This window comes from Bison bison, unplaced genomic scaffold (assembly GCF_000754665.1).
Source record: "Bison bison bison isolate TAMUID 2011002044 unplaced genomic scaffold, Bison_UMD1.0 scf7180017864037, whole genome shotgun sequence".
Classification (NCBI taxonomy): Eukaryota; Metazoa; Chordata; class Mammalia; order Artiodactyla; family Bovidae; genus Bison; species Bison bison.
The window spans coordinates 8494381-8505861 of NW_011494609.1; the positions used below are offsets into that span (position 1 = coordinate 8494381).

Here is an 11481-nt window from a genome sequence, read left to right on the forward strand (position 1 = left end):
AGCTCTGGCCTTGCAGGGCGTCTCTGCTGCGTGCTCTCCCACCACCTGCAGCGTCCCTACTGTCCCCCGGTGCCTTCCTGTCGCCAGAGCTCCACCCGCTCAGACATCAGTGCTGTAATACCTGAGAGACCAGGGCTGGCCTGGGTGCCACACCAGTCCTGCCGCCGTCACTCTGGACGTGGAGGGGCTGCCCAGCGCCCGGGAGCTGTCTGCTTGAGGGGCTCAGTGGGTGGCAGCCAGCACGCCCATGGGCTCCCCTCCCGTGGCCCGAAGCCCACGGGCCGGCTGACTAGGTGCCAGGAATTCTCAAGGTGGCTTGCGTGTCTTTTCCAGGTGAATGTGCAAAAGGCAAGGGCAAAATCATTCTTTTCAACACAGGATCCTTTATTTGAACTTTTTCTTGAAAAACAGTTTGTGAAGGATGGGCCCAGCCCTCCTTCATGGGATTCGAGGACTCAGTGCTCCTTAAACCTGGAAGAGGAAGAAGAAAAAGCAGCTGGTCACCTGGCCAGCGGCACTCAATTCACCGCCAAAGCGCAGAGCCCAGGTGCCTGCTTCTCCCCGTCTGCCGGGGACTCCTGAGGCCTCCCGTTCCCCTGGCCTTGGGGAGAGCGGAGGGGACAGGACAAAGGAAGGGGGGCAGAGCCAGGCACAGCCCGGGAGCTGCTACTTGTCCAAAAGCTGCAGCCCAAAGGGAACAACTGAATCAACTCCCCATACATTTTTTCACTCTATTTTGAGAAAAGATTTACCTGGATCGCATCCCCACCTGGTATTCATTAGGAAAGGAGAAATGAGAGTGAGTGAGGTGCAGAGTGCCAGGGACCGTGGGTGAGGTGTGGCCTTTCAGAGAAGCCGGGGCGGCAGTGGACATAAGTGACGGGCACGGGTGGGGTGCGGGCAGGGGAGACACTTACGGAACCTGGTTTCCTGTCGCCGACCCTGGGCAGCTCAGCTCCTTGTGTATGAGGCGAACCAGAAACTGCACGTGCCCAAAGCAAAGAGAAGACCACATTATTGCTGGGAGACCCTGGGCAGGCGCCCTGCTGTCACTGGGGAGGGGCTGGCACAGCCATTCCCCACTCTGCCAGCTCCCCGGCCCAACCAGCTCAGCATTCAAGTTCCAGTTCGTCACGTCTGCGGTTCCCCGTGTCACATGATGGGGGTGGGGGGCTGCCCCGTGCCTCTGAATGTAAAATCCTAAAGCAGAGCAGCGGGCGCCCCCGACCCCCAACTCAGGCACAGCTGCCTGCCTGCCTGGTCTCAGGGCAGGGTTGCTGGGCTGCTGGTCACGTAGTCCCATGCATCACAGTGGAGGCCATGCTCCTGGGAATAAGGCCCTTAGGCCAGATTTCATCCAGAAGGACGTCTGTTTAAATGAAACTAGATTAGTCATAAAATATCCAAGGGAAAAAAAGGACAAGGTGACTCACCTTCACAGTGAGACTGGGGGACCTGGGGGGACTCTGAGGCCAGTGCTCACTGGCTGCTGTCACCAGAGGCCCCAGCCACCTCTGGGGAAGCTCCTGGGACAGCTGGGCCCCAGCCCCAGGCCTGTGGTCTACCCCGCGGTCTCAGGGTAGACCCACAACAGCTCTGCCTTCGTCTCCCTCACGGCCCTCACCTGCCAAGACGGCGGAGTCCGTGTACACATCCCGACCTGCGGTGAAGTCTTGCCCTCAGCGGAACCGTCTGCAGCTGTGGATCTAGTCTTTCCCTAAGCCCTGAGAACCCCCACCCCCCGGGAGGAGCCCCCACGATGTGAGTTGCTCAGGGCTGCGAGAGGGGCTCCCGAGGAAGTCCTGGCTCTCGTGGCCCCTCCTCTAGGGAAGCCGCAGGCGCCCTGGGCCCAGAAGGCCCTGTCAGTGGGGGCGCTGGAGGAGCTTTCAAGGGGCTCCTTCAATAAAACACGAGCTACCAAGTACCAAGTCTACCGGCAGACTCTGGGAGCAGAAACGTTTGTTTTCTTAGATGCAGAAGATTCAGGAAGGAGCTTAAGTCACGCCTCGTATGGTGGCTGTGCAGGTTGAAGACAACAGGTGTTCCTCCTCGAGGACTGACCTACACGTGGGGCTCCTGGGATCTCGGTGGCTGAGCCAGAGTGTGGGGATTTGACAGATGCTCCGAGCACTGCGGGTGGCTATGTCACACTCTGGCTAAAAACACTGATCCTGTGAACTTGAACCTCTAGACCCCATGATCTAGCACCGCCTTGCTGAGTTTGAGCTGGAGTCTCCTCAATACGAATGCCGAGTCCAATACGTGCAAATCTGTATCGGGGAGGGCCCGTGACCACAGAAAGCAGATCCTTAAGAGGAAGGAGATGAGGAAGGACCCTCGAGTGTTTCCTCTGGGCCGGGGTGCCCTGTGAGCCACAGCGACATTTCTGAAGGGCAAACACCAGCTTCCCAGACACGACAAAAGTGGCTTCTGTGTGCAATGCCCGCAGTGAATGGACCTCCCAGGCCCAGAGCCCACCTGGGTGGCCACAGCCCCATGGGACCAAAGTTGGAGACTGAGGAGAAGGCCCGAGGCTTGGGGAGCACAGCCCCCAGGCGTGAGTGCGGCTGGACAGTCCTCAGGCCCCCAGGATGACCTGCCGGGTTCACTGAGGTCCAGGCTCAGACCTGCAAGGAGGGGAAACTGGCCTGTGGACCCACAAAGAGAGGAGGCGCGTCTGGTCTTTAAGGATGAAGACTTGCCCTCGGTGAGCCGCCCAGCCGCCTGCTGAAGCCCTCTCTCTCTCCTGCAATGACTGTGGCTTTAGTTTCTCATCTAACCTGGCTGGTCCTGCAGCCTCAAAGTTATTATTTGCCTGTTGTGTGTGCGAGTCTTCCCTTTTGTCCTCTCTGTGTTTTGACATTTCAGGTGTGTCTCTTGTAACTGGGGTCCGGGTCTCCAAGCCCGTCTTCTGTCTGCGGGTAGGGGTGCATCAGCCAGCCTGTGCTCTGCTTGGATCCTCCCCCAAATTCCCTGCATCCACCCCATGTCTCATCATCGATGGCAGGGGCTGCTTCTGTTCTCAGCTCTTTTCAGAGAGTCCCGGTCTCTGCAGTCTCTTCCTTTAGAGTTCCTCCTGGACAGCACAGGGCCTCCAGTCTCTGTCTGCTCTCCAGTATTTTCCATCTCTTCCTGGGCTGCATTCTGGATGGTCTCCTTATACCTGCATCTCACCAGCTCTGTCTTTTTTAGCTCTTGTTCTTTTCTCATGAATTTGGTTTCTTCTTTGCCATCTTTAGTAATGTTTTCTTGTTTTTTTCTTCTTTTAAAAACTAAGGCATGATCCCTGGATTGGGAAGATCCCCAGGAGGAAGGACTGGCAACTCACTCCAGTATTCTTGCCTGGACAATCCCATGGACAGAGGAGCCTGGAGGGCTAAAGTTGGACACGACTGAAGCAACTGAGCACGCACGCATATAGCTGATCTACAGTGTGGTGCCCGCCTCTGATGTGCAGTACAGGGACTCAGTTTATACACACATATTCTTTTTTTATATTCTTCTCCATTATGGTTTATCCCAGAAGACTGAATACAGTTCCCTGTGGTATACGGTAGGACTTTGTTGCTTATCTGTCTTCTACATAATAGGTTGCCTCTGCTAATCCCGAACTCCCCATCCTTGCCTCCCACCACTCCTCCTGGGCAAACACACATCTGTGAGTCTGTTTCCATCTCATAGATAGGTCATTTGTGTTGTATTTTAGATTCCACGTATGAGTGACATCAGATGGTACCTGTCTTTCTCTTTCTGACTTACTTCACTGAGTATGATAATCTTGGTGATTTAGTTGCTAAGTCGTGCCCAACTCTGTGCGACCCCGTGGACTATAACGCACCAGGCTCCTCTATCCACGGGATTTCCCAGGCAAGAATACCGGAGTGGGCTGCCATTCCCTTTACCAGGGGATCTTTCTGACCTAGGGATTGAACCTCGGTCTCCTGCATTGCAGGCAGATTCTTTGCCAACTGAGCCACCAGGGAAATGCTAAATATGTTTTAGTTTGTCTGGTAACCCTTTTACCTGGGTTTTTTTGGGGGTGTCTATCTGTTGTGCCTGTCACCCCATCACAGCAGACCATTTCCTACTGTTTCCTGATTTGGGGTAAGAGCTTGTCTGCAGCAGGGTGACAGCTGCGGGACCCAGTGCCACTGGGGTGAGGACTGTCCCTCTCAGTTGACTTGGGATTTGCTTCTGCCGAAGAACCGGGTATATCAGCATCCTGGGACCAATTTTACTCACTTTTTTGTAATACTCGCTTTTTGAGTATTTTAGTATCATTTTTTACTCATTTTTTTGTAATATTACATACTCATTGTGTGATATTTACAGAATATAGGTTAAAAAGTTGAAGGTTACTGTAGCCCTCAACTGAAGGTTAACTTTTAGCTTCCAGGAAGATTTCTCCCCAGTTTGGTGAGCAGGCTAAGAGGTTGCAGATCCTGCTTCTCTCCTGTGCCAGTACGCACGCGTGTTTATGCCTTCACTGCACCCAGAGCTCCCTGAGGGTCCGGGTTTGAGGAGGGGGGCTCCATTTCCAGCTCCCCGTCCTGGGCCGGTCCAGCACCTGGGGCTGGGGACCGTGGTGGGGGAGGTATAACCGCCCAGCATCAGTTTGGTACATATTTCATGTAGTCTCTACATCTCTGGCTCCTGGGGATGTCCCTTCCTTTCTTACGAGTGTAGTTGTGCAGTAAAAGGAAGTTTAATGTATATATACACGTTATTTCTGAACTAGAAGAATAGTCCATCTTTAAATAGCCATAATTATGGAAGTTTCACTGCTACCTGGCAGAAATGATCTGGGGGCTTAACTGAGGGGCTGCTTTGCCCACCTCACAGGTTCATAAGCTGAAAGTTGGTATTTGATTGTGTATAAAGTTGGGGATCTGTGACTTAGGGCTTCTGGGAATGAAAATATAAACTTCCAAGGTGCTCAACTCATTTGTGCTGGGGTAAATGTTCACTTTTCCAGGTGACTTGAGAGGAGACGGTGGCTTTGGGTCTGGGCCTGGTGTGGGTGACTGGTAAGGGAGAGCATGGTGGCCGTTCTCATGGGTGGCCCCTGCAGGACTGTGCTGTGGGGACGGGCCTTCGCCATCCCCAGGAAACCCTCCTCTCTTCTCACGCAGGAGGGGACAGGCCACGGGGCCCAGAGAGCAGATTGCTTAGTGCTGCCTGAGCAGCCCCGGCTCCTCTTCTGACCTCCGGTCCTCTGGATGTGGGAATCAGGAGCTTCCCCAGTGCAGCTGATCGCGGACAGGAGGGGTGTGGGAAAGGTCAGGGCACCAGGTAGGACTCGGCGCATGGTCCCCTTTAATCCCCATAGCAACACAGTAATCATGTTCCTGGTGTCCCCGTGCTGCCCACTTCACAGGTGGATGCTTTGGAGCAGAGGGGCTCAGGAACCACCCAAGTCATACACGAACCCAGCCACTCATAGCTGACCGGCTCAGGATCCAAGGCCAGGGAGCCCCTGCTCTTGACCTCTCACCCATCCTGCTGGAAACTGCCTGCTGCTGCTCTGGATGCATCAAAGCCAGAGGGAGAAAGAGCCCCGGCCCAGGAGCCTGAGGGACGCATCACCGGCCCAAAGTCCCCTGGGAGTGGCGGGAGTCCACAGGAACAAGCATCCCCAGCGTTTGACCGTGACAACCACAGAGACACTTGTGAAAGCCTTGGAGGAAAAGTGAGGCGACTCACCAGTAAGGCACAGGCGTCTGCGAACATGAGCATGTAGAACACGTTGTTCCATCCTGATGGGGAGATGAGCCCTGCCAGCAGCGGGCCCAGCGCTGCTCCTGGAATGAGAAAATGGACATACATGGTGTGTGCAGAGGACCCTGGACCGCAACCACCCAAATACCCAGGCCCAGTAAACAGAAGGGAGTCCTCAACACCTTATTCATAATTAAAACACACACACACACACACACATTAAGGGGACTTCCCTGTGGTCCAGTGGTTAAGATTCTGTGCTTCCATTGTAGGGGCACAGGTTTGATCCCTGGTTGGAGAACTAAGATCTTTCACACTGCCCCCTCCCTCACAACAGCTGGAATGCTGGGGCACACCCCATGGGTACTGGGGGTCTCCTCCTCCAGACCCCACTCAGACCCCATAGACCAGCAGTTTACACACTCCCCCATGCCTGCTGCACAGAAAAGCGTTTTAATGAGTGATTAAGCCCCGTATTAAACATGAATATATGAGGGGACAGCCAAGGTTCACTTATATCAGAGGAAAGCCTTGCCCTGAAAGAAAACAATCTGGTTCGAGGGGAACCTGGAGGAAATAAACAAACCAGGGAGAAAAACATTCCTAGGAAAGCGTGTCACACCCACGAGAACCACAGAGAATGAAGTTGAAACGTGTGAAACCCCCGCGTCTATGTCTGAAAACCATCTAACACCAGCAACTGCCCAGGATTCAATCTCATAGCACCACACCCACGAAGAAAGAACGGGAGGGATTAAAAAGGCAGAACGACACCAACGAACAGAACACTGTGACGGTGAAGATAAAAAGTCGAGTGCAGAAGTGGGAAAGGAAAGCCAAGAGCATCTCAGAAGATGGAGGAAAAGAACAAAGACAGTCAGACAGAAGAGAGAACTGGAGGATGACTCCAGAAAGCTAAACATTGACTGGTAAGTTTTCCAGGAAGACAAACAGTGGAGGAAACTTGTCAAAGAGATAGCACAGCACAGTTTCCCAGGGATCAAGGGCACCCGTTTCCAGGCTGGGTGGGTCCTGGGTGTCCAGGGCACAGGGGTGGGAGCAGGGATGCAGAGAGGCTGCACAGGCACAGGGAGCTGGGGACCTCTGAGGGGGAAGGCCAGAGGTCAGAGGTGGGGTTCTTGCCGAGGGTGACAAGAGGCTTTCCTGTGGTGATGACGGAGCTAGAAGACACTGACTCTGGAGGAAATTCTGGAGGGGGGCGTGGGCAGGGGGCTGTCATTTTGCATTTAGTACAGTTCCTAAGTTCAGATATTTTCTTAGATAGTTTCTCAGTTTAGACTTAGGATGCTGTCTAAGGCTATCTGGTTTCTCAAGTGACATCATGTGTTACTTCGAGAAAATTAAAATGAACTTGAAGAACGTCAGGGCTCTAATGAATTGTATAAACATATAGAAACAACCAGCCTGCAGCCCCTGGGGTGCAGCGCTCAGCACTGTGAACACATCACACACATCAGCTGGAGTCCCTGGAACCGTCAGCTCTGGTGAACTGCAAGAAGGCGTTCCGCTCATTAGGCTTCCCCGACAGCTCAGTGGGTAAAGAGACCGCCAGTGAAGCAGGCGATACAGTGGACCCGGGTTCGATCCCTGGGCTGGGAATATCTCCTGGAGGAGGAGCTGGAAACCCACTCCAGTATTTTTGCCTGGAAAATTCCATGGACAGAGGAGCCTGGTGGCTACAGTCCATGGGGCTGCAAAGAGTCAGACATGACTGAGCAGGCTGGCACTTTCGGCTCATTTATAATCAGTCAATCTCTGCCTCCAAAGGAACCAACATTTATGACATTTAACAAACATATCAAGGCATATGCCCTTGAGAATCAGAATTTTGCTGAAACTGTGTGTTCCCACTTGAGCCTTGCTCGGCTTCGGTGTCCTTGGGCAGCACTTAAGCAGAGAAACAACGAGGCAGACGAAGCGGTGGACAAGCCTGCATGCCGTTTCCATGGCGACCACCTCCGGGTCCTCATGCACTGGGGCTGGCACAGCCTGGGGGAGTTCGAGTCCAGCCAGACCCTGTCGCCCGGGTGGGAGTCATGGCGCTGGATGGTCAGCACTGAACACAGAGGAGCATAGAGGTCGAGGCGGTCTAAGTCGCCCCCTGCAGTCCTTCCGTGGGGGTGGGAGGAGTTCACAGCTGGGCTTTGGTTTCTCCTGCGGCTCAGAGCTGCCCCCGTGCATAGATGCTGAGTCTCCACCCTGGGCCAAGGACTCCTGCTTCCCTCTTGTTTTGGGAAGGAAATCAAGAAATATGTGGCCTTCCAGCTGCTTCATCATTTCCTCTTCTTCAACTCCTCATCTTCTACTTTAAAATCAGTCAGCACTGCCCGCCAAGCTCTGTTTGCTTTCAGAAAAGGGTGTCACAGTGGCAGCCAGGGATGGACTCAGACAGAGGGCTCTGCAGGCAGGAGGTGGGAGGATGCTGCCGGGTTGCTCAGCCCCCGAGCACCGCACTCGGCCCAGGAGTCTCCCAATGACCTCACATCTTCCAGGCTGCAGAAGCTTTTCGTGTGCTGCGAGAGCCGGGATAGCAGGCTGGTGGGCAACGGACATCTGTCACGTGACACGACCCTGCCCCCACAGCCCTTTCCCCGGACTTGTCTCAAAGGCTGCAAGAGGAGCCCCCAAAGCGAATGGTCTCCCTGAAGACACCAGAGTGGTGACCACTGTCATAGTGTGTCAGGAGTAGGAGCTGGGGGGCCCTATCTCCATGAGCTGTGAGGGCTGAGGGGGGCCCCGGCCCCTGTCCCCTGAGCCCTCACTTGCAAACCCAGCAGCCTGGACGGGAGACCTTCTGCCCACCCCCCAGGCCTGTCTGCAATCTCCTGCTTTAGAGCCACCCAGCAATGCCCTCCTTGCCCCCTCACTGAGCACCGGCTCCTGGGCTCTGCCAGGGGTGTTGAGAACACAACAGAAAACGAAACCAACTCCTGTCCTGGGGCTTCCCACCAGGAGCAGGGAGAGGACAGTACAGAGCAGACAGTGGACGGGGCCCCGGACGAGGGTAGGCCAGGAGACAGGCCCTGAGTCTGGGTGGGGAGGGGTCTGCAGGCCCCAGACAAGGTGGGCCGAAGAGAGGCCAGCATTTGGTGGAACTCACAGAGCCACCTTCATCCAGCAAATGCTTGGTTTACTGCTAGAGAGTGTTCCAGGCCCCCAGGGCCTGCCCCACCTGGCCTGCCCTCTCTCTCACTGCCCCTCTGGCATCAGGCACCTGTGGTGGGAAGCGACATGCTAGGATGCAACCCGAGACCTCCTGGAGAAGCCGCGAGGGCCACACCAGCCCACATCCCGCCTCCAGTTCCAGGGTCTGCAGAGCACAGGCGGCTTCAGGGTCTTGGCAGGAGTGGTCCCAGACTGCGAGCTCCCCAGCTGAGCCTCAGGAAAGTTCAAGGACATCCCTGTAAGCCTCCTGACTCGGATCAGGACAGGCTTGCTGTCACCAGGTCCCATGTGCCCAGCTCACAGGGGCCAGGGGCTTGTTTCGCCCCCTTTCTTTCCTCAGAACACGTTGCCGTGTTCTCTCCAAGACCCCTGACGGGGCTGGTGACACGCATCTCATGAGCTTTGGGACCCACAGCTCACCTGTCATTTACCTCTCAGTAAGATTCTATCCGAGCTTCCCAGGTGGCGCTAGTGGTAAAGAACCTGCTTGTCAATGCAGGAGATGTAAAAGAAAGATGTAGGCTTGATTCCTGGGTTGAGAAGACCCCCTAGAGGAGGGCAGGCTAGCCACTCCAGTATTCTTGCTTGGAGAATCCCCATGGACAGAGGAGCCCAGCGGGCCATAGTCCATAGGGTCACAAAGAGTCGGACACAACTGAAGCGACTTAGCCCACATGCACTTATGCAAGAATTCCATCCCCCTTGAAATGACAGTGATAAAGAGTCAGCAGACCAGTGGCCTGTGGGCCAGTTTTCCCACTGCTGGCTTGGAGGAAAACCTGGGGCCATGTCCTCTCACGTTGAAGAAACCTTGACCTGCCAGCCACACACCATGTCTCCTCTGGGAGCCTCCCATCAGAGACGATTGGCAGGGCCAGCTGCTCACTTCCCAGGGCTTGCATGTGCTTTGGATCTGCTCACGTTTTAAGGAGGACTGGGACTTTCCTGGTGGTCCAGTGGTTAAAACTCCACACTCCCAGTGCAGAGGGCCCAAGTTCAATTCCTGGTCAGGGAACCAGATCCCACAACTAGATGCTGTAACTAAAGACCCTGCATGCCACAGCTAACACCTGGCACAGCCAAACAAATAAATATTAAATAAACAAGTACATAAAAGGAGAAGGCCAGCTGATCCTGATAACACAAAAGCAGGTGGAATCCAGGGCGTCTGCTAGCTAGACGTGATGACGTGGTTTCCCCTTGGACCATGATGAACCTCTTTGGGCTAAAACATCCACGTACCTACAGATCCGGTTCCATCGATGATGGCGGTCACGGTGGCCAGGGCATGGGAGTTTCCCTTCAGGCTTTTGTGCGTCCCCTGGAGGAGAAGGAACATCAGTGTGAAACACGCCCCAGCAATGGCAGAGTGAGAAATAAACCTACACCTCCTGCATGACAATCCACCCAAATCACTGTGCAAAGCAAAACGTGGAGTCTTTCCATTAGGAGACTGAAGCTCTACTCCATCCCAGACTCATCTTGGAAAAGCATGCAAAGCTTCACATGTCTTTAATAGTAAAAAACCATCAGAGATATTAATACTTGTCCAAGTGCATTCTGGTTTCCCTGGTAGCTCAGACAGTAAAGACTCTGTCTGTGATACAGGAGACCCGGGTTTGACCCCTGGGTCATGAAGTTGCCCAGAGGAGGGACTGGCAACCCACTCCAGTATTCTTGCCTGGGAATCCCATGGACAGAGGAGCCTGGTGGGCTACAGTCCATGGGGTCACAAAGAGTCGGACACGACTGACCGACTAACACTTTCAAGTGTATTCTAGTTAAAAGAACACTTGGAATTCTCTTCAGTAAACAAGCCTCTCCTTGGCACCATCACTGAGGCACCGTGTCATCCAGCATGGAAAATGAAAAGACGCACGGTGCTCGTCCCGTCCCCAAGCTGACCACCGGAGCCGGCAGAAAAGGTCGAGGGCGCTGGGGAGCCGGGGTGGGGACGGCATGCCGGACAGACGCTGAGAAGCCTGGCCTCCCTCCCACAAGTCTGTGCACCACGTGTGGGGGACTGCTTGTGGTTTTAAATAAGCTTTTAATTTAGAACAATCTTAGATTCACAGAAAATGTGCACAGAGAGGACAGAGCTGGTACGAGCCCTACACTCGCTTTGCCCTGTGTTCACATCTTGCCCTGCTGGGCTACATTTTTCATGACGAATGACCCAATATTGATGCCTCATCACGAAAATCCATGATTTTTTCAGACCTCTGGCTTTTTATCTAGTGTCTAACTGAATCTGTGTCCCAGGAGCCCACCCAGGTCCATGTGTCTCCTGGGGCTCCTCTTGGCTGTGACAGCTTTGCAGACGTTGCTCCTGGGACTTTCCTTGTTTCCCGTGACTGGATGGGTGTGGGTTCTAGGAGGGAGATCACGGAGGTGAAGGACCGTGGGCATCACCTCTCACCCTGCATCCATGCATCAGCTTGATGCCTCCCTGCTGGTGTTGACTGTGACCTTGGTGGAGGGCAGGGCTGTTGACTTTCTCCCCTGAGAAGTTACTCGATCCTCCCTCCCCATGCTGTCCTCTGTGCTCAGCCCGCCCCTGAGGACAGGGGAGGTGGG

General features: G+C 54.4%; 1 protein-coding gene across 3 annotated transcripts in view; it reads right to left on the bottom strand.

Moving 5' to 3' along the window:
• Nucleotides 1-363: 363 nt before the first annotated feature.
• SLC37A1 (solute carrier family 37 (glucose-6-phosphate transporter), member 1) overlaps nucleotides 364-11481 on the bottom strand; it is a 101566-nt gene continuing 90448 nt past the window's right edge. For all 3 annotated transcript variants that reach the window (XM_010834927.1, XM_010834926.1, XM_010834928.1), the window contains exons 17-20: nucleotides 10147-10225; nucleotides 5704-5801; nucleotides 918-982; nucleotides 364-471 (exon numbers count right to left, since the gene is read on the bottom strand). In XM_010834927.1, coding sequence (XP_010833229.1) covers nucleotides 456-471; nucleotides 918-982; nucleotides 5704-5801; nucleotides 10147-10225 — 258 coding nt within the window. In that variant the 3' untranslated portion in view covers nucleotides 364-455. The remainder of the gene's footprint in view (nucleotides 472-917; nucleotides 983-5703; nucleotides 5802-10146; nucleotides 10226-11481) is intronic.